Below are 27103 nucleotides of genomic sequence, written 5' to 3'. Positions count from 1 at the left end.
TTAAAATATTGTTTGCACGAATATATATACATGTAAGATGATGTAGGTATATTCCACTGTAAGCTCGGGTGTTAATTAACAGGCGGAGGCGTGGCTACTAAAAAAAAAGAAATGAGAAAAAGACATAGAGCCGCGGATGTAGACGGAATACACTTGTTGCTCTTCCAATCGCAGGAAGCGAAACACGCTCGGAACTTGAGTGGACTGTCGGACCAGGAGGCATGGAGGGCAACGTCAGTCGGGATCCAGAGACTAACTCTAGACAACTCAGCTGTCTCCTATAACCGCACACACATCGACCCTTGTGGTGGAGTTTCAAGGCACCTAATCCCACCCGGGCTACTGCAGTTTGCATCCGGTGGAAAACGGTAAACGTTTACGTTGTGGGGTTTTTTTTTTTTTGGAGGGGGTCCACAATATTTACCGGCGACGTCAGCGTCCCGAGGGTGGCGACTATTTGCTGGAAGGTAAGTTAGCACGCTTAGCGTCGGAGCTAGTTTTTAGTTATGGTTAATGTTGGCAGCGCGAAGACTCAGGGTTGATGATGATAAAGTAGTTAGTTGGTAAAAGTGTCAAACGTTTGGTGTAAACGCCCACGAACGTTGTAACGTGAGCAGAATAAGTCGTTGTCGAGGTAAATAATGGGAAATATGGCAAGGCTGCTCTCGTCACTGTTTGGACCTGACTATTCACTGGGAGGGGATGACTCTAACTGCTACTTTTTAAGGGGGAAAAAATGGCTGGCAAACCCTTTAGTCAGCGTTCATTTCTCAGGCCAAGAAAGTCTTCAAAGTCATTAGATGTATTTGAATTGTTCTAACTTACAAACTGAGTGTAAGATGAATGTGAGGTCAATGAAAGCCATTTGGTAACTTCAGGAGGATTACTTCACAACAGGGTGACAGGCCAGCTGTGTGTGTCAGTGATGAGTATGATCCAGAGTTGTGATTCACCCCATATTTGCATCCCATTCTCCAAATTCCTGTGTCTCGCGCTAACCTGTGTTGTGTGTTGAAGCTGTTTTTGAGACGCGTCTTGTCTTTGATTTTTCAGAGATCCGTCTGTTGACGATGAACCCCAGCACCATCACCAAAGTTTCGAGAGGACAGCGAGGAGGATAGTCCTCCCGAGGAAGCGTGAAACATGCCCCTGCCATTTGGCCTGAAGCTCAAAAGGACCAGAAGGTATACGGTTTCAAGCAAGAGCTGTCTTGTCACTCGGATCCAGCAGCTCAATGGGGAGTTTGTTGAGTTTACACTTTCGGTGGAGAGCACCGGGCAGGAATGTTTGGAGGCTGTTGCCCAGAGACTCGAGTTGAGAGAGGTATGTATGTGCTCTCTGCAAATACAAATGCGGCTTGTTCTCTCTTGTAAAAACATATTTCAGATTGACCAACTCGGCAAGAAAGGGTTTTTGTTGAGGTTGTCCTCTTGACACATTTTGACTCGGAAGTGGTTAGGCAGAGCAACAGAAACGAAGATAACGCGTTTGTCATTGTATGCTCATATTGTGTAATGCGCATATCACGTAGCTTAGGAATTCAAAAAAAAAAAAATGTACACAATCCATATTTATTTACGAACTCATCACAGAGGTTAGCAAATTGACTCTCACAGAGAATGGACATGACGGACAAAAAAAGGTATTTCTGAGTTTTGGTCACACAGTGTCACACTTGTTAGTCATGAACTGATACGGATGTTAGCTTTAGTGCTGTCGTTGTACACAGTTGTAAATTAAATCAATAATAGAAACTGTTGAAAATGCAGGTGATGTGTTGTAGGAACATTGTTCTACTACTTGGGCTAGTAGTGATAGTGGCAGATCAGCCCTCGTTCAGAGTTTTCCTAGTTACTGTAGTAATTGTAGTATTATTTGTTTTTGATGTCAGCTGGGGGTTTTTGTGCATCGCAGGTTGCTTGAATGATTGAACTAATATTTGATTTTTTGGGACCACACAACCAAATTCACTGTTGCACTTGCTAATTGAATGGCTCCTGTGTTTTGAGATCTGTGTCAGTTCAGCTTCAGTCTGGTGTTGGTAGATTTGGGATGAGGACCACGATTTCATTTACATCGGACAGGGGACAATTTCCATTCAGAGAAGTTAGATAGCCATAACCCATCATACTCACCATAACGTCATATTTGATGTTATTTTCTCTGCTGGTGGTCATTATTATTTCACATTAATGTTTTTAAAAAGAAGAAATTATTTGAATAATGTCTACACAGAGTTTACTCACAGTTGCAAACTGATGCTATCTGTTGTGTTTAATTACCAACAGTTATGTTGACAAGTAATTTTCTAGTTTTGGTTTGAGAGAGGCTGCAAATGACAATAGATCTCTTTCAGCTAAATTGTCCCTCAGAATCAGTGAGCCCACAGGGGTTTACTCTTCTTGCCAGTGTTCATTGTGAGATGTTCAGACAGTCACAAGACAACAGCCTGTAAATCTAAAAAGTTTTAACGGGTTGAATTTTTTAGGTCTACCTACTATGTTTTTTAAATATTTTATGGATGATAGGAGAGGACCAGCAATTGAAACAGGTGACTAAATCGGACGTATGTGTGGTATTGATCTCAAGCAGTCTCACAATATTGTTCTTATATTTAAGTTTTGCTAAGTATGCATTTCTTCTAGTTGGATATAAATATCTAAAGGTAAATTGGTCCGTCAGATTCACAAGTTGCCTTTGAATTTCCTCGATCACTGTGTGGTTGACGTGTAAAGTGTCTGCTTGCTTCTTCGCTTCTTAGATAACATATTTCAGCCTGTGGTACTTCAACAAGCAAAACCAGCAGAGATGGATCGACCTGGAGAAGCCACTGAAAAAGCAGCTGGACAAGTATGGGCTGGAGCCCACCGTTTACTTTGGAGTCGTGTTTTACATACCCAGTATCAACCAACTGCAACAGGAGATCACAAGGTGATGCACCACCAGCGGCATGAGATGTCTTATCTAAGCCATTGACCACACTGGCTCAGTAAAAATGGATCTTTAAGAAAAATCATGTTTGGTTGTTGCCTGCTTGTATATTCCCTTCTTACTCAACTACCCCTCTCTTTCCCCACAGATATCAGTATTACCTGCAGATGAAGAAGGATGTTCTGGAGGGCCGGATAGCATGCTCACTAGAACAAGCCATACGGTTAGCTAGCCTGGCTGTGCAAGGTAATATGAATGTATAATATTTGTCATATATATATACACACACATATACATATACATAACAGGAACTTCAGATGGACCAGAGTGGTGTTTCTTGATTGGAAATCCTTTTTCAGTGACTAATTGCAGCTCTAAGTCCCAGGCAATGTAATTACTGGTGCAATTACGAGACACTTGTCCATAAATCACGAGTCTATAAACCATTAGGAAACACCTGCTTAAAACATAAAACTTGCCCTCATTTCTTGACAGGAGGCATGTGCCAGATTATTAAGGGTTTTGTTTAACTGCAATAAGCCTGTTGTTACCTTTTCAATCTTCATCAGAGCAAGAGAAAACAAGAGTTTCAGCTAGAAAAATGGGACTTGGAATATAGAATATTGTTGTGAACCACATTATTTTGGTACTCCACATGACAGAATAGTTCAAGCCTCCATTCAGAGTGTGAACCACCCTTGCAGGAGCTTCAGCCCTCGTATATCCTCCCACCTTTTTTGCCCATCCAGAAGAATCTCAAACCCTGCTGGCAAAGTTATATCAGGCACCGCAGCTTTACTGGCCTGGGTGTTTGCATAGCAGAGCTGCTGAGATCACTTACTGTTGCAGTCATGGTGAAATGATGAGCCTGCTACATGTGCCACTTAAAAAAGCCCCATGACCTTAAGCTTAAGGGATTGCTTAGGTTGTCTTGCATTCTGCGGTTAAATTGTGTAGTTCCTATTTTTTCTCCCTGACTAGAATATTTTGGAGTGAAGGGCAGCTGTAGCAATTGAGCATGGGTGATGCCTGGGATACTCAGGATAGTTGTGAATGTTGCCAGCAGGCAGCCTGGAGCTGTGGCAGTTTTGGACCTCTATGTTGTCAGACACTGAAGCAATTCCCTTCCATAACAAATGGGCCCCACCTCTCCTAAAATTAGTCCATCTGGTCATCATACACTCCATCTTTCCAAAAAGAATTACAAACTTCTGCAATTCCTGAATGTCTGTTTTCCCCTTGTGCTAAATGCACGAAAGGACATGCAATAAGATTTATTCAGGGGGGCAGTGTCTTGTGTAGTATGTCCCGCTGTAATTACTTCACTTTTCTTTGTGTTCACAGCTGACTTTGGCGACTTCAATCGATATGACTCCCAGGAGTTCCTCCAGAAGTTTGTGCTATTCCCCATTGTAAGCATTTTATTTTGCATGCTCAATCTGTAAAATGAAAAAAACATTCCAGGTGTGTTGTGTTCATTTATACCAATCCTGAGTTTTTTCTCTGCAGGACTGGATTCAGGATGAGCGAGTGCTGGAAGAGGCCACTCAGAAAGTGGCTCTGCTTTATCAGTCCTACAGGTGTGTGTGTGTGTGTGTGTGTGTGTGTGTGTGTGTGTGTGTGTGTGTGTGTGTGTGTGTGTGTGTGTGTGTGTGTGTGTGTGTGTGTGTGTGTGTGTGTGTGTGTGTGTGTGTGTGTGTGTGTGTGTGTGTGTGTGTGTGTGTGTGTGTGTGTGTGTCAACAGATAAACTGTTAATCTTCTAAAATAGATTATATATCATCATCTGATTTAATTAAGTTTCACTCAGGGTATACAGTACATAAGGCCTCTCCTGTGATATACAGAAGGACAGGCTGAAAAGCACAGATGGCCTCGTACTATTTAACCTCATTTTATATACTTTTCTGTCCTTTTCAGGGGTCTGTCAGCACCCGAGGCTGAGATGTTGTACATGCAGGAGGTGGAAAAAATGGAGGGCTATGGCCAGGAAAGCTATCAAGCCAAGGTAGGTCTACAGCATCCATCCTGTAACCGCCAACAGTCCCAGCCATGTGTCTAAATTCTTTCCCCTAAACGACTTTTCTGAATGTCTTTTATTCTTTCTTCTAATCTCAACAGGACAGTACAGGCACAGATGTTACCATTGGATCTTGCCTTGACGGCATCTTTGTCAAGCACAAGAACGGAAGGCCACTGCTTTTATTTAGGTAAATCTAGAAACAAGTTTGAGAAACCGTCTTTGACTTTCGCACTGCCGAACAGTCAGGGACCATGATCCACTTCTCAGCAGGAAGCAGTGAATAAAAGCTTTGTCTGCTAACTTGAGACTCTCCGCAGTGATTACATTGAATCAGATGATTCCGTCCGTATAGATTTAATTTTGAGGTATAGCTCGTGGCTATTTTTGGGTGAGGTTGTCTCTTGTGATGTTCCTTAATGCTCTGCAGACCTGAACCTGGAGTTAAGTAGGCGGTGATGGTAGATAAGGATTGTGGGGGCCATTATTTGTCTGTCCTGTGAGTAAGCGAACATTCTTGACCTGGGTTGAACTGTATCTATGTACATACCATCATGAGTGCCAGATACCTCTGGGCTGACTCGCACATGTGTATGGGTTTTCATTATGCATTGTTAAAGCAGACAGTCTCTTTTAAACATGCCATGAGGATTTGAGACAGCCATGACATCATGTGTTTTTCTTTCTTCTCCCCCTTCTTTCTCTCGGCCACTGTGCTTTAATTGGCTGCGTAGGTGGAATGAAATTAACAACATGAGTCACAACAGGTCCTTCTTCGCCCTGGAGCTCGCCAACAGAGAGGAGAGTGTTCAGTTCCAGACCGTAAGTCGCTGCTGCCATTACACCTTCTCTTCTCTGCCCCGTCCCCCAGGGACATTGCGATCTCTTATTCAATTTAGCAAATTTGGAAATGGCCTTTGTGGTGGAGATTAGCATCAGCTATTCTCAACAATGTACCTGTGTGTTTGCGTTTGCATTTGGGTGGCGGTCACTCGGGTTGTGTGTGATTGAGTGTGTGTCGTAAAGTCACATACCATTAGCAGAAATGTAGTGTCTGAGGGCATACAAGGCGCTGCTTTCTATTTGTACAATTGGGTCCAAAAGCCTGAGACCACTAAGCAAATACCACATCTGGACTAATTCTCTCACCATCTAATTATTTTCTCTTTCTCCTTTTTTCACACAGGAAGACATGGAAACCTCCAAATATGTGTGCCGGATGTGTCTGGCCAGACTCAAGTTTTATAAGATTAACAAGAGTAGCCTGTAAGTGTTTTTCTCCTTCTTTTTCCCCCCACTTCTTCTCCTTTTTAACACGTCTACTCTAGTTCCTGTCTCTTTGTTCCTTGTCGTCTTGTGCATGTGTCTCCTCCTTGGTGTTGCCTTCACTTCTATCCTCCTCTCTCTTCAGAGAGGAGTGTGACCCCCTGCCTTCTGAGGGCTCCCAGAAGTCCCTTCTCACTCTTTCCTTTCCTCGCTTTCCAATGCTCTCTCGTCACTCTCTGCCTTCTAACAAGGGGTGAGCAAGACAGTCAGCCACCGCCTACAGTGCATGCCTATCGAGCAGGTGCCACCAGCCATCCCTTTGTGATTGCCCTAGCCAACAGTATCCGCAGCAGACAAGCTCTTTGTATCTGAAATGCACCATGAGCATGTAGATGTAGAAATTCATATGTTAAATTTATGCCCTAAATTTTAATCCTTGTCAAATCCACATCTCCTCCTTTTAGCCGATCAAACCCCAGTACTTGATTGGTACCAACTGAAAAGTTAATATTTAACGTGGAAAATGCTGACATTTTGTTAGACTTGCAGTCAAATTAAAATCTACTATAATTTCATAATTTTTCTCCAATGCACCAGCAAAAAATAATTGCCTGGTGCACTTAAGAATTGTTGTGTGATGAGTTTTAAATTTGATGGCTTGTGCACTGCTTTTCACCTTGGTGTGTGCCCCAAAAAGGTTTTGTAGAAATATATTTTCCTCATAGTGAAAAATTGGAAAAGTATTATGAGTAGTAGTATAGTATTATTGGGTCACATCACCTTTTTTGACCCACTTTTTTTTCTCAACCAGCCAAACCCAGCCAACAGTTGTGAACCCAGTCAGACGGAGATCCTCGACTAGAATATCTCTGGTAATTGTTCATGCATACGCAAAACACAATATATATATATTTTTTACACATTTTGTGTTTGTGTAAAATTCTGGCTTGTGTTGCAGCCCATGATGCAAGATAAAAACACAGTAATGTTTAATTCATGAACAATAATTGAATTTTATGAGCAGAAACTGAATTCCTCTCGTTGATGCACAGCCAAAGCCTCAGGGCTACATGATGCCGCCTCCGCAAATGCACTACAATGGCCATTTCACCGAGCCTTACACATCCTCACAAGGTAACTACTGTATAGGAATATATAATATATATTATATAAGAAACTTCCAGTGATGTTACTTGTTGTTGTTTTTTGCACTGCTTTATCTTCAGCTAAGTAAGATTGTTATGTAATTGTAATAATGTACCTTTCTTGGGATGCCCTCCCTCTCACAGACAACCTGTACATGAACACTCAGAATGGTTATTACTACCACTCTCAGACCAGCTTGGACTGCTCTCCTCTGGAATACAGCAGTGGAGGGCGTTTACGTAACGGCAGCGTCTACAGTGCCCACAGCACCAGCTCTCTGACCAATCCTCAACACTACCTTCAGCCCTCACCCATGTCCTCCAATCCCTCGATCACCAGCGACATCACCAGGCCGGACTACGTCCCCTCGCATCGCCACAGCGCTCTCATCCCACCTTCCTACCGCGCCACCCCTGATTATGAGACAGTGATGCGTCAAAAGAGCCGAGGACCGGGAGGAGGGATGGTGTTGTCTCAAGAGCACCGGCAGAGCCACTCGATGAGGAACCTAAACATTGGAAACTCGTACGCCTACAGCAGACCAGACCCTCTCGTTTACAGCCAGCCAGAGATAAGGGGGGAGCACGGCGGAGCAGCCCAACACCACCATTATCCTTTCCACCTGGGCTCCAGCTTTCACAGTCCCTCTCCATATCCCTACCCTACAGAGAGAAGGCCCGTAGTGGGGGCAGTTAGTGTCCCCGAGCTCACCAATGTCCAGTTACAACAAGCCCAGGAGTATCCGGCCCCCAACATCATGAGAACCCAAGTGTACAGACCACCTCCCCCCTACCCCTACGCCCATCCTCGGCCTGCAAACAGCACGCCCGACCTGTCACGACACCTGTACGTAAGCAGTAGCAACCCAGACCTGATCATCACGAGGCGTGTGCACCACTCGGTCCAGACTTTCCAAGAGGACAGTCTGCCTGTTGCCCACTCTTTGCAGGAGGTGTCAGAGCCTCTTTTCAGTGGACCCCCGCACCGACAGCCATACCAAGCTCAGAAGCGTAATTCCATCGAGATCGCTGGATTGGCTCACAGTCTCGAGGGGATGAGGGTCAAAGAGCGGACTGTGTGTTCTTCGGCGGTTGAAGCTGCTATGCCTCCTCAGGTGTTGCATGGCGGTCGCTCCCAGGGCTCGCAGCTCAACGTGTTCTTAGAGCGTACGAAGACAGAGGACAGGGGCGACATCAAGGAGGGCGTACAGTACGGACACAAGAAGTCACTTTCGGATGCCACCATGCTTGTTCACAGCAGTGGTGAAGAAGAGGAGTTTGAGGATGACGGCGGACGTCACACTCCACTTTCTCAGGACGCGATGGCGGCCACTGTTCCCGGGCAGACGCCCCAGCAGCATCACAGCTTGACGTCTCTCTCCTCCCTGCCGCCTCAGCAGCAGACTCCCACAGAGCCTCCTCCTGCGTATCCGATAGGCTCCTCCCTCGACCCCTCGATAACTGGCTCCTTGACGTACAAAATTCACCCCCTGATCCAGGAGGGCGAGCCCCTGTACCTGCTGTCGGATTTGCACCAGCCCAGGATTATGCCGTCGGTCTCGGAGGGAGACCTGAGTGCTCAGGCCAAGCAGAAGAGTAAAACAGACTTTAAGAAGAGGCCTGTGTCCGACGTGCCTCCTGGGAAGAAAACAGTGGAAGGTTTGCCTCCTCCGGTGAGTCTTCTCCTATTAATGGCACCTCCTGTGAGTTCTTTATTGTTTCAACCTACATCATCTAAGATATTCACGGAGTTGTTTAGCTTATTAGCACTATTTATTTAATATTTCAAAGCTTTTGCTGTGTCTTACTCCATTGGACTGACTCCAGAACTCATTCTTTTCATTATCAATTATCCTGCCAGGTATTTTCTCTATTTATTATATTATTCTCTTTTTATACACAGTTATTTTTGGTCTGTGAAAGCACTTATACTAATATACACTAATACTACACATGACTACAGTGTTGAAAAGCAAACAACTGCTCCCAGTTTCTGTCGTTAAAACAGTGAGTTGCATGTTCTTGTTTTTTTTTCTCTCAGTAACTTGTTGCCTGTGGCTCATATCAAGATAATGCAGGTAGAGTAGAAAGCATTTGAGTTTTTTTTCCACGGCCCAGCGTTGACTGACGCAAACGGGCTCACTTTGACACGTATTCAAAGAATTTGGACTACCTCGGCAAACTGGATCGGTGACATTCTGCTCTAAAGAAACACCCAGCGAGGCGGCGCCTTGTTCCCCTCGTCTACCTGATGCTTCTCCTTCTCATACTCACTTTTCTCCTCTGTCTCTCCGATCTGCTGCCGCAACAGGGCATGAAGAAAGGAGTGAGGTCAGAGGTGAAGAAGATGGGCCCGCTGAAGGTGGCGAAGCTCAACGGCCTGTCGGTTTCCAGGCAGCCGATGTACGACGAGATCAAGGATGAACCTGAGCGAGCCTCCAACGACGAGAGGGTAGGGCCCAGTTTTTTCATGTCGTCAGTGGTTTGCTCTTCAAAGACACAAGTTGTTTTTTTTAAAGCAAGAGCAATGTAATGTGTAGTTGACATTGATAACCAATGAGATTTGTTATATATTGTATATGTTTTGTTGGTATCTGAAACCCCCTGTGAACATACAACTAAACTTCTCTGCGTTTTTATATCGGCTTTTGCAATGACAGTGTGAAGGTAAAACACTTTGCTACATTTTAAAATAAGTGACCTATATTGCTACTGCAAGTCCGGACTGTTAGTGAGATCAAAGGAAGACACAGTATTTCTCAAGTGTCTGCAACTGTAGGTTTTTACCAACTTAGATCTCAATTCTTCTACACATGGCAGTGGTTTGCATTTGCTTTTACATTATTGTATTAACATTTGCACAAAATCCCAGGAAAATAATATATATCATTTGTGTTTTGACAATTTCAGAACATTTGTTCCCTTTTTTAAGGAGCAGATAAATTTAAACAGATCTTCAGCCAGATGCATCCAAAATTAAATGTATCCTCCCACAACACCTTTCCACACAGTTTCCAGTAAACCATGTCCTCTCACAGCTACAGATTTCTACTGTAACAGAAAGTAAAAGTACTATAATAGAAAGTAAAGCACACACAAGCTGCTGAATGTGAATCAGACTCCCTCACAATGATTGTGTAATTTCTGTGTCACTACTGAGTTCAAAGATTATGGAATGACAGCGGACATTTTAACTCTTTAATTGTGTGAGTTAAACCAAGGAAATCGAAACGAGGTCACGCTTGTTCCTGAGTCAGGACTGTATTTTGCATGTCAGCGATGTATTCACCGTTTCCTTTTCTTTTTTTCTCCTATGTATGTCAGTGTAAACTGCTGGAGCAGCACATGGACAGGGGAGAGCTGTTGAAAGAGTACGAGAAAATCCCAAAGCGGCCGGGAGGGGAATACAGCGTCGCCCAGCTGCCCGAAAGTGGAGACAAGAACCGCTTCCAGGACGTCCTGCCTTACGACAGCAACCGAGTGGAGCTGGTTCCCACTAAAGAGAACAACACAGGATACATCAATGCGTCACATGTTCGAGTAAGTTGTGCAGAAATGTGTTATGATGCTCCGTCTCTTGGCGGTCAACAAAGAATCAGAATCATGTTTATTGCAAGGTAGGTTTTCACATGCAAGGAGTTTGCATTGGTGTATTAGTGTATAGGAAAACAAATTAAAAACTAAGCACTAAGTACAAGGAGAAGAGCATCAGCGAAAAATGGATTTGTGGGAAGACAAGAACTTTTGTTGAGTCACATTTCAATCCCTCGTTGTCATGTTTTCCATTTTCTGCTGAAATTACTGAGGATATCCAAGACGGATGACTTATCCTCGTCTTCCTGTCTGGCTAGATAACTGTAGGCGGAGAGGAGTGGAGCTACATCGCGACGCAGGGTCCCATGTCGAACACGTGTCAGGACTTCTGGCAGATGGTGTGGGAGCAGGGCGTCTCCATCATCGCAATGGTCACCGCTGAAGAGGTGTGTTCGATTTTCATATTTACAGCTCCACACATATATTTTATATCTCATCATCGCCTGGGACTCACCCGTTCTATGTCGTTTTCCCTCTTCCTGCAGGAGAGTGGCCGAGAGAAGAGCTTCCGCTACTGGCCGCGGCTCGGTTCGCGACACAACACGGTGACGTACGGCCGCTTCAAGATCACCACCCGGTTCCGCACCGAGTCCGGCTGCTATGCAACCACGGGGCTGAAGATCAAACACCTGCTGACAGGACAAGAGAGGACCGTCTGGCACCTGCAGTACACAGAATGGCCTGATCACGGCTGTCCCGAGGACTTCAAGGGCTTCCTCAGTGAGTGGAATCCGTTATGTCGTCGTGCCTTTTTGGTCATCAACAATCAATTTCATATGTGCCATTTAAATGAGATTTTGGGTGGAATCAGTGACATGGCAAAATATTCAGGGCTACAACCTTTAATAAAATGTAGATTTCGAACGTTTCATCTTATAAATGCAGTATATGTTTACATGAGGTCTGAAATTAGCATTCTTGCCTTTTTTCAGCTTACCTGGAGGAGATCCAGTCTGTGCGAAGACACACAAACAGCATCAGTGACCCAAAGAACACAAACCTACCTGTGCTGGTCCACTGCAGCGCCGGAGTGGGACGCACCGGAGTCGTCATCCTCTCTGAGATCATGATCGCCTGTCTAGAGCATAATGAGGTAACGTCCTCACTCGCCGTTAAAAAAATTAAAATCTGATCATGCAACTTTTTTCCATGTGATATGTCCACATATAGTGTTTATTTTCTTAGTTTCTCTCTCTCACACACATATTTGGTTATTTGTCCGTTTCAGCCCCTGAACGTCCCAGACGTCCTGTGGAAGCTGCGGACCCAGAGGATGATGATGGTCCAGACGTTGTCTCAGTACAACTTCATCTACAAGGTCCTCATCCAATACCTCGGCAACTCCAGGCTGATCTGAGTGTAGGCGGCGATTTCAGGGTGGACTTTGTTCCAGGTTTATGCCAAACTGCACAGTGACGATGAAGCTGTAGAAATCTTGATCTAATGTAGCGGTCAGAGTCGGTCAGACCCTGTTTTGGCCAAGTATTAAATTGGGCAGGGCTGAAGGAATGATGTGATTATACAAAAAAAAAAAAGAAAGACGCAATGCCACATGAAGAAGGAGCATGAAGACTTAAAAGTTGCCTCTAAAACAGTATTATTATTATTTTTCAGTCATTATTGCTTAATAAAGCCCAGCACTTTTGCAGTTCGTTGCTGTACATATTGAATCAATATTAAGCTGCAAAAATACAAAAACAATCTTTATCATAGATGTGTATTGAAAGCAGTTGATATATCTTTGTTTTGACCTGGCGTTGCTATTGATTCTGATGAGGTGAAACGTTTCATATGAAGGTTTGATTACGGAGCCAAACAGTTCAAAGATGCAGTTACATCGAGGCGACTGCACCTGAAATAGTCGAGTGCATTTATTTTTTCTTAGTTCCTCAGTTACAAACCGCCTGCTGAAATGAAGAAAGGCTGGATGGGAAGTAGAGATGTGAGGAATGAGGGAACAGAAAGTCGCAGCATTTTAGGGGGGGGTTGAGAGTAAAACTGGAAAATGTATTTTATACCTTTTTTCATAACTTTTGTATGATGGAATGTCAAAAAAAAGATTTCAACTGAGTGCTGTATTTGAGCGATTAAGTGCCTAATTGCATTGTAAAGTTGAAAATGCTGTATATTTTTTTGAATAGTATGAAGGACATTTTAAGTGTCAGTAAATGCTTGTTTTGCATTTATTGTGGTTATGATGGTGATGCCGTTTGCAAATGACCATATTCATGAATTCAGTTTTAGATCCCCAGAGTCCTGGCAGGCGAGCCCCTTTATTTTGAAGTGCACAAAAACCAAGACTGTACAAGAAAACAATTAACTCAACGGTCGCATGTTGAGTTTTCCATCACCTCTTGTGGCTGCGACGCTCAGTCTTGTGGCTACCACACTTGTTCTCACTCTGCTGCGAAATTCTGCCTCTTCTGTTACAAACAGCCTCCAGACTATTAACACTTACCGGAGCAGGACACGAGCGCTCATTTACTTCCTGCTGCCGCTGTAAGTCTCATTTAAAGATCAGAACGAGGTGCATCTGCACAGGAACGAACGACACTTAAAAAGCACTGCAGATTTCACACCGAGTGAAATCTTTTAATTATATCAATTTGATATAAAATTACAGATTCACAGTTTAAGACGGCAACTGAATTCATGACGTGGCCAAAGTGAAGTGATCTGCCCTGATTTTTCTGGCCCTGATATTTTTGTTGACAAAGATGCACAGGCAGGGATCCTATTTTCCAAATGCATCTTAACTGGTTAAGATATATGATTAAGATATATTTTAACATCATCTTTTTAACACTCGCCCTTTTTTATTTTGCCTGTGATTTCTTGTTTGTGATTTTCAGATACTGATAAAGTCTCAGTTTGGAGACTGAAAATAATGATTTTTTTTGTGGCCCAGGTGCAACTGTACAGGTCTGTTCATAATGTACACAATGTAAAATTCTGCTTTAATGATTATTGGTTATTGTACAAACGATGTATAGACTATCTATTGAAAAAGAATTGTATGAATTGGATAAAAACGTGTAGAAGCCAAGAATAAATATTTGGAAACAACCGTGCATTAGTCCATTACGCCCCCTTGTGGTAGAAATAAGCCAATGTCTCAATTTTATTGGTTGCAGTATTTCTGTAGCTGGTAATAACAAACATAAAAGGGAATTTACACAATTGGTGTTTATTTAAAAAAAAATTCCACAAGTTGAACATGATCACAATGTTTCCTATCTGATAAAAAATCATTGAGGAAATTATATGACATTTATAAAGAGTGTTATTCCTATTCCAGTATGAGTCAGAAGCTGAACATCCCAGTGTCCTCCGCTCATTCTCTCCAATCCACAGCAGTAGGTTCAGTCATCAGGCTGCACACTGACGCCTTCTTTCAGCCAGTGAGATTGTTTGTCTATATTAGTCTTTAAATCTTGCAGACATGCAAGAAATAATCCAATTCCCTTTCAACATCAGGGATTTCAGAGGTAAAATAAATGTAAAATAAAATAAAGAAAGAGTTTTATCAGAATGCAACCAAAACTACCAAAATGTGTTCTTCATCCTTAGAATTGAGTTCATGTGATGGGATCACTGCACAAGAAAAAAAAAGAAAATCGGAAGAAATAAATACTAGTACCGTCCTCTCTTCCCTCCATATCCACCATGTCCTCCTTGGTTCCATCCGCCTCCTCTCCAACCATCTCCTCCTCCTCCCCCTCCATGTCCCCAGCTTCCTCCTCCTCCTCTTCCTCTGCCACCTCGTCCTCCCCAGCCACCTCCGCCATCTTGTCTTTTCTGCCAGGGCGGCATCTCAGGAGGCGGGGCGTCTATCTCTGAGGGGCGTCCTCCTCGGTCTGGCACTCTCCCCATCCGGACCTGTGGATGAGGGAGAAAAAAAAAAAGTCTGTTTCAGACTGAAGACAACTTCTGATTGAGGTAAATATCGGTAAAAAAGAAAAAGTTCTGCTGCACCTTGTTGACAGCACACGCAGTTTTCTCTCTGATGGAGCCGCTGCTCGTCTTCACCACGTTGCAGATGTCTTCTCTGGCGGCCAGAAGCTTGGCCATGTCCACGTCGGACTGTGGCCTCAGGGAGTGTCTCTTAGGCTGATAGGCCCTCGCCATGCTGTCCACCTTTACCTAGCAAACCCCCCCCCCCCCCCCCCCCACCCCCCCACCCACCCACACCCACCCACCCACCCACACACCCACACACACACACACACACACACACACACACACACACACACACACACACACACACACACACACACACACACACACACACACACACACACACACACACACACACAGCAGGCCTTGAGTATGAGGACGTTGACCTATTTTTCAGTTGTTTGATTTTGCAGTAAAAGTGCCGCCATTCAGTTTGGTGAGAGGAAGTGGTCACCGGTGTGAAGTTAAACAGTATCATATGAACATGCCTTGGCTCTGTCTGACCAGCCGAACGACTGAACTGTGACGTCCAGCCGCTTGATCAGCATCCTGCGCCGACACTCGTACTCCGAAGACAGGGTCGTGTTGATGTTGTGCAACTTTTCCTGCAGAGACAGAGACCGCGACTTGAAATTTAAAAAAGGCACATTTGCACGACACAGAACACAAACACAAACCCTCGATATACAGATAGAAGTAAAATAATGTGGTTTGTTTCAGGTGTTATTCCACTTACCCACTGTTCACCGCTGAGAGGTTTCTTCAGCACTGGGTCTCCAGCAGAGGCATTCGGAAGATCGTCAAGTACTTTTTCAACCTACGATGACACACATGGTTTTATGTAAGAATATTATACAAAAGGAGGTGAAAATACATAGTAGAAATGTTTGCTGTTGTTTACACAGGTGTCCCAAGGGAAAGAGGAAAATAAAAATGTTAATGGGGATGCCAATAACAAATACATAAAATTATGTGCATGCAGTTTATTTCATACCATTAACACTGACTTGCATCATAGTGATTAGTTGAAGCTAAAAATGTTAGGAGATGCACACACGATCCCACCTTGTCTTGTATTTGTGAAAAGACTCCTGCTGCGTCTGCTCCTCTGGGCTCCGGCAGCATCAGGGTTTCACAGATTGCTAGAACCTCCCGAAACACTGGATCCTCCTCTCGGTGTTTATCAGAGACTTGTCTGCTCCTCACAATCTGAGCCGTCTGAAGCTCAGAGCTGAGAAACACTAACGATAAAGAGATACAGAATCATAATTGATTATTTTTTCCCCTACCACATGAGGAGCTTGTTGCACAGTGACTGAAAGGATGAAAGCAGGAGTGGTAACGCACACACGAATTTGAGATGATCTTTAGTGTTTTGCACGCCGCCCTTGAGAATCCCTGCGACGGCTTCTTCGTGGGGACAGTGCAACTCCTTCAGCAAACCGCTCATCTCAACCTGGAGGCCGTCCGTGTCGTCTGGAGGGAGGGAGGGAGGTTTAATGTGGGAGAAACTAGACACAACTTACAACAGGAGCATTCACACCACTGCTCGTCGTAGAAAGAGAAACGGTGTCGTGATGAGACTCACCCGGACCGGATGTTATGCTCTCCTCCAGGTCACACAGCGGCTTCAGCCTGGACGACAGCCACCTGCACAGGTCCACGTAGTCCTCCGAGGACAGGCCTCCCTCTGCGGCTCGGAGCAGCGCCTTCTCCTCCAGGAGAGGGCCGTCGTAGCTGAGGAGCCATGCGAGCATCAGACCGGATGTTAGGCAGCACCGTGGCTCACAGCTAGCTTCTCTATTTGTAAACACTCGGACTGATGCTGCGTTCCATTATAATCTCGGCACAACTTATGCCGCGTTCAATTATACCTGAGAACTCAGAAGTCGGATTCATCGTTCGGAATTCTGACTCGGGAGGTCGTAAACAAATCACCACCCCGACTTCCGGGGTCCGAGTTCCGAGTTCCGAGGTATAATGGAACGCAGGGTAACATTTCATGCTAAGCTAAACAGGCTAACGTTAACATGCTAACGGCGAATTAGCTTTTTACCCCAGCTGCTCGAGCGAGTCCAAAATGTCGCACTCCATCGCTCAGTCCCGTGCGGCTCTTACGTGTGTGTATCTACACACGAACACTCGGCCACGTTGAGTTCAAAACCATGTCAACACGAAGACACATTTTCCATCCATTCATTTCGACAGCTACAGCCTCGCCTCCATGCTGTTCCGGTGACGTATAAGGGCCGGAGTGAAACAATGGCAATTTTTTCGAGACTTGTGGTTCCGCGAACATTGATTCCACGGCAGCGCAACGTGAACTAAACGAACAAATAAATAAATATATGAATACAGGTAACAGTAAAATATTGGCTCGAATAATCAAATTAAAATCTTTAAAATGTCCATATTAATTATTTGGTCATAAATGGCAAAATGTTCAATATTAAAAGTAGAAAGAGATGCAGCACGATTCCAAAGTTTAAAGCAGATTTTTTTTGTTGGATAGTTCTTGAGATTTGGCATTTTGAGGATTTTTTACTAATAACCATAATTTGTGAAATTATGAGGTTTGATAGAAAGTCTGTGAAAATATAAGTAAATGAAAGTCATGTACTCACAAACAGTTCTGAGGTACGTGTACTTTGTTCGGGTACTTACATTTTATTCTACTGTTTACTTGTCTCTACTTCATTATATGCACCCATTTGGCTATTGACTGTGGTCAGAATCACAAAATTCTGGTCATTCTAAATATTTTGACAAGAATTGGTATGGTGACCTTGACCTATGAAGAACAAATGTGGTATATGATCTCTGAATTGGCTATAGTTCTGATATGTTTGATCAACCTTGGTGACCCAGTGTATTGACATGCAGATAATATCCACATGAGCTTATATATCAAATTTCATAAAGATGCGTCCACCCGCTCACGAGTATTAGTCTAATAATGTAGATATTGACTTGTGCGGACACAGACAACAGAAAACAATACTCCACTCAGCCTTCAAGGGTGAAGTAAAAATGTAATGTATGGTTAATATAACCATCCTGTAATGAGCATTATACATTAGTTTTGATGTCAGTCTCCTTATTTGTTTTCTTCAGTTTTTTCCACCTGGGATCATCCAAGCACAAAACGTAGTGTGTCTGATCTGGCACGACGAACCCAGCTTTAGTTGGAACGCTCCACTGTACACAGAGATGTGAATGCAGGTAGAAAAACACAACGGAGCCTTAACAGCAAAAGATTAAAACTCACCATTTTATTATGATAATGTTATTTGATATGTCAAATTACAAGTGTATGATGTAACATAAAAACAGTTACAAACATATGTATGCATATTTACATTATATATTTATGAAAAGTAATGAGCTACATCTGTATGAAGAAAATACAACTATGACATGAGTTATTGGGACTATAAATTTTACATCATATACTTGGTATTCTCGAACCATGATAAGAAATACCGAGACGCGTAGAAACCAATAGAACCAGAACGAGAGATGTTAAGTTGTAAGATGGAAACTAGGATGGACGTGAGGCACTTTTTTGAGGTTGTCAGGATGTGAAAGCCGATGGCACTAAGGGGAAGGGGGAAAAAAGATGCACAGGAAAAGAAAAAATGCACAAAGAGTGAAATCAAAAGAAAAGAAAGCAAACAGGCAGTGTTTACAGAATAGTTAAGAGTAGTACCATTTATACTGCAAGTTTCAAAACACAAATGTTTTCCACTATTTAGAACTAATCACATAAATGTTACATCAAGCGCTGTAAGATGAAAAAAAAGCGTACATATAGTATCATCAGTGCACCAAAGCCTCGGAGAATTGAAACATAACCACTCGACTGCTGTGAAAAGTAACCGTTTAAAAAAAACAATACACTGAAGAGAAACAGGTTTATATAGCTTTTTTTCTTTTTTTTAATCTACACAATGTCAAGAATGTACACTCGTATGCATTCCCCAGAGATATGCACAATTTCCAAGATCGAAAGAGGATAAAAGACTAGCAGCAAAGTGGTTAAAACTGAAGTCTTATATAATGCAGGTCAAAAAAATATATATATTAAAGCGGACAGACACATGTTGCATATATAATACAGTACATAACAGGAAGTTGCACTGTGCTGGTTAATGCAGAATGAGAAGTGTTATTTCAGCATTCTCTACACTTTGTATAAATGCACATCCTACATTTTTTGCTTCTCAGCCAGCAAGTTTTAATCAGGTTCATCAAACCTTGGTTCAGCTCGCAATAATGCAGGGCAATCCAATTACAATGGGAGAATATGGCAACCAACCCAAACATTTGGTTACACACCAACCCCCCCCCCCACACACACACACGTTCACACAGTACACACTCGTGGGCACACAAGGAACACATGCGGTAACACTCGCATCACCCACACCCACACAGACGCGCGCACACACACACGTCCACTTCATCACACAGAGCAGTCGAACATTTAAAACATTTTGGACACCACTGTACGCTGTTGGAGATTTTAGGGTTTAACAGTCGTTCATAGCTGATTTTCTCTGTCAACACAATAAAGTTAGTGATTGTATCTAGCAGCTTTATATGTATGTATGTATATATATGTAAATATATATATATATATATCAAACTTTTGAAACAAGTGGACTGACACAACTGTACCGTGTTAGCACTATCCTTCCTTCTACCGTACAAAACTAGAGAGAGACTCTATTTGAAGCTCAATAGTCATTTTTCCATCACAGATGCCCTCTACCTTTCAATGTGAAATAATACTAAAATGTGACCTATGTACATAATGCTGTCAATTGAAGCTACAGTATATGCTGACAGCGGACGATAAATACAGTTCTATCTTTAAAATTTCAAAAGCAAAATAAAAGAGCTGGGATTATTATCGGTACTTAAATATAGTGTTAAGTATTTACAGGTGTTTGGAGTTTGGTACCAGGAGTTGTTAGTCTACCTATACAGCTATTTTTAGCGTCCTGTCCCGCCACTGACTCGATCTGCACAGAGGTCAATGTGTTTCCCATGTTAGAAAGTTTGCATAGAAAGTAAAGGGAGCATTGGCCCGGGGAGGAATCAGGAAAATAAATGTTTCTCCTGCCACTACATTATTTTTAATCGGGAAGGTGAAAAGAGATGCACGTCTGTTAGCGTTGGCGGCGCTAATTTCAACCACTCCGAGGCATCAGTGAGGGAGGAGTTCCGCCTAATCCAAACTGAACTGGTGTTTGTGTAGGGAGTTTGTTCTAACTTCAGTGTTGCTGTTCACAATAGTTTGGGTCAGTTAATGGGGTTTTTTCTCCGAGCCAGACATGTTCAGTTTTGGTTTGCAGCGTCGGCTCGGTTTGACAAAGGATCTTAAAGGAACAAAATGAGGCTTATCTGCCGTCTTTCCGAGAGTTAAGTGAGGAGATCAATGCCACTCTCGTTCCGTGCGGTAAGCTTAACGGTTAGCTTAGCTTAGCATTAAGACTGGGAACATCAGGGGAACAGCTGGCCAGGCTCTGTTCAGAGCGCTAGCAAAATTCCACCCACACCCCCGAAGCTCACTAAATAACATGTTATATCATGTTTGTTAACATAAACCAAGTTATTAAAAAATGAGAAGTTGCTAATTGGGTATAGCATAAATTACCATTTGTATGTATTGAAGAAGAAAAACAGATAAAGCATGGTTATTAGCGAGCTTAACGGGGTGAGCAAGTACATTTTCCCAAGATGACAAATGATTCCTGTGATCATCTCTTTGTTCACGTTGGAGCCGTTAGACAAAGACACCAGGACGTCTTGAGGAACCTGATGCTGGTCAGTGCTGTTTAGAGTCAAAGCCTTAATCACATAGTCAGTGGTGACGTTACATGACATCAGATCACCAGTGCATATGAAGACCTACGCACGCACGCACGCACACTCGCAGACGCACGCACGCACACTCGCAGGCGCGCGCAGACACACACACACACACACACACAGTACACAAACATAACATCTGTATGTTTTTTTTCTTTTTCTTTTTTTAAACACATCGTTAAGATACTCAGAATTCCTGCAACAATGCATTCATTCATTCACTCAGGGCCTGTTAAATGAAGACATGTGGAAGGAGTGGACTAACTTCTGAAGAACATGATACTACATTTACTTCATAGGGAGGAAAATAAAAGACAAAAAAAAGGGGGGGGGGGGGGGTGGTCAATGGACAAACATGGACATTTGAAGAGGGTGCTGCAACCAAAGCTTGAAGAGCAGTGCTTTGAGGAGGGTCTACCCCCCCCCACACGCCAAATTAGATGTTAAATTAGTAAAAATTTATGTACAGACTAATTCAAAAATCGGAGGGTTTCTCAATCAAAGAACGTAGCCTAATTTAAGTGCCTCATCATTTAACCAAGGAGCACTGTATGACCCCTGTACACACCAAAACAAAACTTGCTGGTTGAGCAACATTTCAGCCTTTGTTTCAAAAGAAAATAATCATAAAATGAGCAGGAAATAAACAATGAAGAAACAAAACAACCATTTCACTACAGCAGTAAACAAGTGGACCGAAAGTGAGATTCACCGGAGTAAATGAAATTGTCACCAATCCGTTTCAATTTAAATGGTTCAAGAGGTTCTGATGATATATTTTTTTGTGATGTTGAAAATCTATTTTTGGGGGAACTAAGCATGGTAAAGTCATTACCATTTATTCCCTTCTAATCATGGAATCGATCCCTTTATTTTGGAATGCAGTCAGATGGTCTGAATCACCCTGGGAAGGAAAGGTGACCATTTAAACATCTTATTATTATGAATGTGAAAAGCTTCAGAAACGAGCTTACCTTTTGATTTATTCTGTTTCAACATTCGATGGAAAGGAAAACAAGAAAATCATTTGGCCGTACATCCACCACAGCAACATCTCTCAAATGTTAAAATTACACCACATGTGGTGGAACAAAGTACCCCGAGAATTTGAAGTGGGTTGCCTTTACTTGATGGGGGGGAAATACCATTTCTAGTGCATGTTTCTCTGTCTAGTAATTACATTGTCAGCAAATGCTTAAGCCATGAAGGAAAGGCCACTGTTACCCAACTGCAAATTCACAAAAAAGCAAGAACATATCCCTTTTAGCATACTCAAACGGCAAATATTTTTTTCTGAACGCAGAATTGTTTTGTTTTCTTTTTTGTAATTATGTCACTGCTCTCTGTACAAAAGACAATTTTTCCTTCATAAAAGTTACACGTTACTTGTAGTAGAGTTCTGACATTTGTGGCCTGGCTCTGTCGATGCACCTGTGTGAGTATGTGTGTGTGTGTGTGTGTGTGTGTGTGTGTGTGTGTGTGTGTGTGTGTGTGTGTGAGTGTGTGTGTACATGTGTACAGGTGTGTTTAGTAACATCTCCAAGTCTATTAATCTTGACGTTTCCTCCTCCCCTCAGATTAAGCTCCTGAACTTAGCCTGGTGCTCAGAGCCCCCACAAAGCATATGGTTTGTCCTCCACTGCTGCTTGTCTGCGACAAACACAAACTGAAATCTCCAAAAGCCCTCAGAGCTGGGGATCAACAACATATCACCCCGTCTGAGAGGGGAATGAAAAAAGGATGCCGGCTTTTTAATTTTCCGCTTTTATCCACTTCCTGTGTTAGCTAGCTTTGAGGGTGTCCCAGAGCCCCCCGTCGGGTCACCCCGCAGCCTTGTGCTTGCCCCCGCAGCAGCGGCAGGCCTCGCCACAGTGGTGGCAGGCGCGCAGGGGCAGGTAGCAGCACATGCAGGGTGCGATGAAGGAGAGCGCCACCAGGGCCAGCCAGCGTAGGCAGAACTGCTCGTCGGACGTGTCACATGAGCAGGGGTCCGAGAAGTCGCCCTCGGAGTCGGACATGCAGTGGTACAGCATGCTCTCGGCGCACAGCATGCAGCTGACTTTGTAAATGCACTGCTTGATCGGGTCGGGGGCATCTTGGCACTGTCCCCGCCAGTTGTCTTCGTGGTTGAACATCTCTCGGCAGTAGATGCAGCGCGAGCGCTCGCCGTCCTCTCGTCGCCGTCGGCCCTTCTTCGACTTCAGCAGGGGCGAGGGCTGAGTCTTGATGGCTGTGTCCTTGCCCAAACCCAGTCCCATGCCTGTTCCAATTCCCATACCCGGGCCAGAGTGGGAGTCCCCACCGTGGCCGTCGGGGAAGAGGTACTCGCACTTCTTACTGTCCAGTTTGTGGAAGGCGGTGGGGAAGTCCAGGTCCTCGCGGTCAGCCTCCTGTTTCCACATGACAGGGTGGCGGTAGTCCTCATAGCCACGAATGAGCACGTCTTTGCGCGGGTTGATGCGAACGATCTCCTCTTCGTCCATGTGGAAACTGACGTGACGAGTCGACTTGAAGGAGACCTTCAAAAGAAGAGAAATTGATAATCAGCTGGAGAACGTCTTGCTGCACTGATAACCCCACACTTTGATAAAAACACATGATCTTTGAGGAACATATAATTCAAATTTTGTAAGATCTGGTTGACTGTGTGGAGGACATTCAGACCTGTGGAGGCAGGTAGCGGCGGTTGCTGGAGGGGAACTCATCGAAGGGCTGGGCGCGGACGTAGCAGCCCCTAAATGGCTCGGTGGAGACGACATTGTTCAGGGGAGAGAATGGCTCTTTCATTGGGGTACAGATGGAGGGAGGCTCATCACACACCTGGAGAAACACACACAAAAATCCAGTAAAGTAAGTTCGATAATTTGTGAGAATACATTGTAGGAAAACTAAAAATCAATGAAGTCCCTCCTGACATTTCCCCTCAGAAGGACAAGAGAAACACCAAACTGTGCGCTGACATGATTTAAAAAAAATTAAGATTACATTTAATTAATCTTCTCTCAAAGAAATTGTGATGTTTTAGTCATTACTATCTCATATATACATTGATGAACAAAGTATTAGTTGAAGACCATATCATCCTTGTTACAATAACTAACAATAACAAGCAACACTGGTCGATCAGTTCAGTTTTAGCGACCATCACTTTTGACTCGGGTGTGTAGGCTGTGTGTGTTTTCCACTCGTAACCAACAGGGGGCATCCTGCGCCCACGCTTGGCCAAATGACTGTGTTGCGAGGTGATGACTCAAGGCCCTTCTGTTGAGAACTCAGAGTTCCCATCAGCCGTGCATGTGTTCCCACAAATATTTTAACTGAAGCAAAATCTACAGACACAGGCCTAAAAAAAATGTTTTTGAAGCATGAAAAAGAAAAAACATCTGAAATGTTGGAAACCCTGCAAGAAAAAGCTAACGCGAGCGAACGTCCCTTCCACCTCGCACCAAATAATCTCATAGTTATGAGAAGAAAGGAAGCTCACTGTCGACATCAGTGACGATCTATAAATAACATCTTGTAAATGTCAAAGATGACATAGAATACTGCAAAAATATACCCATACAGCCACAGATATGAAATAATAGATATAGTCTAGATACTCGGGGCAACAAAATTAAAAGGCTATTTCGTGATTCATGCGCGCAGAGGTGACGAGAGATGGGGGAGGACAGTCGCTCGTTACATCACGAGCCTTGTGATGAGATTCTGTGTCTGACTTCCATGCACCAAACATCACAATACATATGCAAATTCAATGAAAATAAGGAGAAACAGGGGATGATTAAATTCAAAACACGAAGCTAAAGTCACGCTGTCAATTTCAACGCAGTCTTCTAACTGTCTGGAAAAAAATTGATTGCAAAAAAAAAAGGAACACGTCAAGGTCAAGTCCCACTCAGATATACATAACATGGATGGACACAGGCAACAACCATATGATCCAACTGTATTCAAGCCTTGTACACACTGGCTAACTGTCCCTCTTTTCCCACACTCACCCCAACCTCATCAAGGCTGGGTTAGTCCTCCTCTCTCCTTCTTCTTCTTCTCCCACCCTCCCTCCCTCTCTCTCCTTCTCTGCTCTGCACTGCATGTGGAGGAGGCTGCTGGCTCTGGTTAGTCAGTGCCGTGTGTAAAGTAGCCCACGCCAGTGCTTTAACGCACAGCGGAAATCTGGTTTGCTCCCAGCTGCTGCTACAGTAATTACTGTCCTGTGGTTGCTAAGAGATGCTTCCTTTGACTTCTTTTTTTCCCCTCTCTTTCTCTTCTTTTTCCCCCCTCTCTCTCCTCCGCTTGCTTGCCCCCCTCCCAGACTGCTAACACATGGTGTGTGTGTATGTGTGTGTGTGTGTGTGTGTGTGTGTGTGTGTGTGACTTTGCTTGCTCCCTCTTTGCCTCCAAACATACCAAGTGGTGTAACACATCCACAGCGTCTGCAGGGGAATGTGAGGAATAGGAGACAGTGGAGGGAGTGAAGAGAAAGAACAGAACAGGAAAAAATTAGTTTGTGTTGGATTTGTGTGTGTGTGTGTGTGTGTGTGTGTGTGTGTGTGTGTGTGTGTGTGTGTGTGTGTGTGTGTGTGTGTGTGTGTGTGTGTGTGTGTGTGTGTGTGTGTGTGTGTGTGTGCGAGAGAGAGAGAGAGAGAGTAAGAAGGAAAAGAAAGAAAGGGAGAAAGAGAGCAAGAGGCCAAAGAGTCTGCAGAGGGAATGTCATAAACCAGCTCCAGCTGGAGAAATGCAGCACAGAACTTAAAAAGCCAGATGACAGCTGTGTGTGTATGTGAGAGAAAGAGAGAAAGGAACGAGGGGTGGAGATGTGGGGGGGCGAAATGGGAAACAGACTTGGGCTTCCTTTTAAAGCACTCGCCTAAGCCCCACCATTCAAAGGCATGCGTGGGGGCCAATCTGGAGCTGATCTGACCCTAGAGATGTGGCTGGGTGAGGGAGGAGAGGAGACGAGGAGATGGGAGGGATGGGGGGAGGGGGTGCTGGGTGGAGGTGGTGGGAGTCAGGGGCAACCTGGCTCCACACCAACATCAGGCCTCCGTGCACTTCCACCCTCAAAGGAACAGGGGCTCGGGACAGGGAACGCTGGGGTCGGCCCACATACTTGAAACCTACTCAGGTTATACGAGCTCTCTGCATCAGACAGAGAGACGGACTGAGGAGAGAAGATGACATGCATGTTCGGAGGTCTGATCACCAATACTAAACGGTTTATGTCTGTGAAAGTATGCGTTTCTCACACGTTGCAAATTAAGACTGGTGTTTTATCTCTAACTTAAAAACAAAGAAGTAGAGCCAAGTTACAGACTTGTTCCCAGATATCCCTTAAAGAAATGAGAAATATGTGTATTCCTCTTTCTGCCAAGAAAAAGAGAGAGGGGAAAAGAGGGAAACAGGTAGCCCGTCTATTTCCAAAGGTAACAAAATCCAGCATCGCTCATAGTCACTAACTAACACATTATATCTTGTTTGTTTCATCTGTTCAAAAAAATGAAACGTAAATATGACAAATTATGGTTTCATCAGCGATTACGTGAAGAAAGGTTCCATGTTGTAGCTTCATATTTAACAAACGAACGTGTATGATTCGCTAATTCTCAGAGGTAATGAGCATAATTCCCAAAGCAGACCGACCAATTCCTTTAAACTTCCCTTTACAGGCTGCAAGGTGCTTTACGGAGCCTCGTCCGGCCACATCCAACCAGACGATTAGTTGTCTGCTTCAGGAAGTGAGCCTGTGGAAGTCAAGTGGACAACAAAATGTTTGTGTACTAAGCTGATAAGAGAAAACTTCCTGCCAGTGCTAAATTAGATGCGGATGTTTTCCTGTGGCATTCACAAAAAAGAAAAGAAAAAAAAGAATTCACGCGTTTTTTTCTTTGTACAAGGACTGTGGTGGTACGGCATAATTCTTGGAAGTGCGTCATCACAGCTGAGTAGGATGTTGTGTTTTAATGGGTAAAATATGTTGTATATGCATACAGTGTGAATGCGTGTGTGTGTGTGTGTGTGTGTGTGTGTGTGTGTGTGTGTGTGTGTGTGTGTGTGTGTGTGTGTGTGTGTGTGTTTCTGAGTGAGAGGAAGAATGAAGTAACGCTCGTCAAGGGCATACAAGTGCAAGCTCGACCTTCTAATGCAACACGAGGCTATCATGAATAATATATATATATATATATATATATATATATATATATATATATATATATATATATAGACCATATCCATCAGGCTATGTGTTCAGACGGCAGTGTGAATTTATTTTGGAACATAGAGCCACGCAGCTGAGGTCACAACTTGTTGTGTGGT

At 43.7% G+C, this 27103-nt stretch overlaps 3 protein-coding genes across 5 annotated transcripts in view; 1 reads left to right on the top strand and 2 right to left on the bottom strand.

Moving 5' to 3' along the window:
* The first annotated feature begins 135 nt into the window (after nt 1-135).
* On the top strand, nt 136-14020 carry ptpn21 (protein tyrosine phosphatase non-receptor type 21). 3 transcript variants are annotated; one of them, XM_047337673.1, is made up of 20 exons: nt 136-368; nt 1054-1323; nt 2762-2931; nt 3080-3177; nt 4276-4343; nt 4441-4511; nt 4850-4937; nt 5051-5139; nt 5684-5771; nt 6136-6215; nt 6361-6468; nt 7027-7087; nt 7268-7349; nt 7505-9033; nt 9672-9812; nt 10685-10900; nt 11212-11340; nt 11440-11674; nt 11887-12047; nt 12183-14020. In XM_047337673.1, exons 2-20 carry the CDS (start codon nt 1144-1146, stop codon nt 12309-12311), a joined length of 3723 nt encoding a protein of 1240 aa, XP_047193629.1. In that variant the 5' UTR covers nt 136-368; nt 1054-1143; the 3' UTR covers nt 12312-14020. The 3 variants fall into 3 exon arrangements, with proteins under 3 accessions (XP_047193629.1, XP_035465391.2, XP_047193630.1); XM_035609498.2 differs by having other exon boundaries at nt 136-467; XM_047337674.1 differs by lacking the exon at nt 6361-6468 and having other exon boundaries at nt 138-467.
* A 105-nt stretch (nt 14021-14125) lies between these two features.
* On the bottom strand, nt 14126-17170 carry fam98b (family with sequence similarity 98 member B). The gene is made up of 8 exons (XM_035609500.2): nt 16968-17170; nt 16500-16648; nt 16259-16387; nt 15977-16152; nt 15648-15728; nt 15400-15516; nt 14930-15097; nt 14126-14833 (listed from the first exon to the last, which is right to left on the bottom strand). The coding sequence occupies exons 1-8, from the start codon at nt 17003-17005 to the stop codon at nt 14588-14590; spliced, it is 1104 nt and encodes a 367-aa protein (XP_035465393.1). The 5' UTR covers nt 17006-17170; the 3' UTR covers nt 14126-14587.
* Nucleotides 17171-18168: 998 nt separating this feature from the next.
* spred1 (sprouty related EVH1 domain containing 1) overlaps nt 18169-27103 on the bottom strand; it is a 31686-nt gene continuing 22751 nt past the window's right edge. The window contains exons 5-6 of the mRNA XM_035609499.2: nt 23453-23608; nt 18169-23307 (exon numbers count right to left, since the gene is read on the bottom strand). Of these exons, the coding sequence (XP_035465392.1) occupies nt 22609-23307; nt 23453-23608 (855 nt within the window). The 3' untranslated portion in view covers nt 18169-22608. The remainder of the gene's footprint in view (nt 23308-23452; nt 23609-27103) is intronic.

This window comes from Scophthalmus maximus, chromosome 15 (genome assembly GCF_022379125.1).
Source record: "Scophthalmus maximus strain ysfricsl-2021 chromosome 15, ASM2237912v1, whole genome shotgun sequence".
NCBI classification, from domain to species: domain Eukaryota; kingdom Metazoa; phylum Chordata; class Actinopteri; order Pleuronectiformes; family Scophthalmidae; genus Scophthalmus; species Scophthalmus maximus.
The sequence above is the reverse complement of the archived record's forward strand: the minus strand, read 5'-3'. Positions and strand labels throughout refer to the sequence as shown.

What these genes read in the sequence shown, in the direction of transcription:
- ptpn21 (XM_047337673.1), top strand. Translation starts at nt 1,144, where the DNA reads ATGCCCCTGCCATTTGGCCTGAAGCTCAAAAGGACCAGAAGGTATACG. An exon ending in AGTTTGTGCTATTCCCCATT is followed by an intron (nt 4,344 to 4,440) that starts GTAAGCATTTTA and finishes TTTTCTCTGCAG; the next exon opens with GACTGGATTCAGGATGAGCG. An exon ending in AAGATTAACAAGAGTAGCCT is followed by an intron (nt 6,216 to 6,360) that starts GTAAGTGTTTTT and finishes CTCTCTCTTCAG; the next exon opens with AGAGGAGTGTGACCCCCTGC.
- fam98b (XM_035609500.2), bottom strand. Translation starts at nt 17,005, where the DNA reads ATGGAGTGCGACATTTTGGACTCGCTCGAGCAGCTGGG. An exon ending in CTCTCAGCGGTGAACAGTGG is followed by an intron (nt 15,517 to 15,647) that starts GTAAGTGGAATA and finishes CTGTCTCTGCAG; the next exon opens with GAAAAGTTGCACAACATCAA. An exon ending in CTGCGTGTGCTGTCAACAAG is followed by an intron (nt 14,834 to 14,929) that starts GTGCAGCAGAAC and finishes CCTCATCCACAG; the next exon opens with GTCCGGATGGGGAGAGTGCC.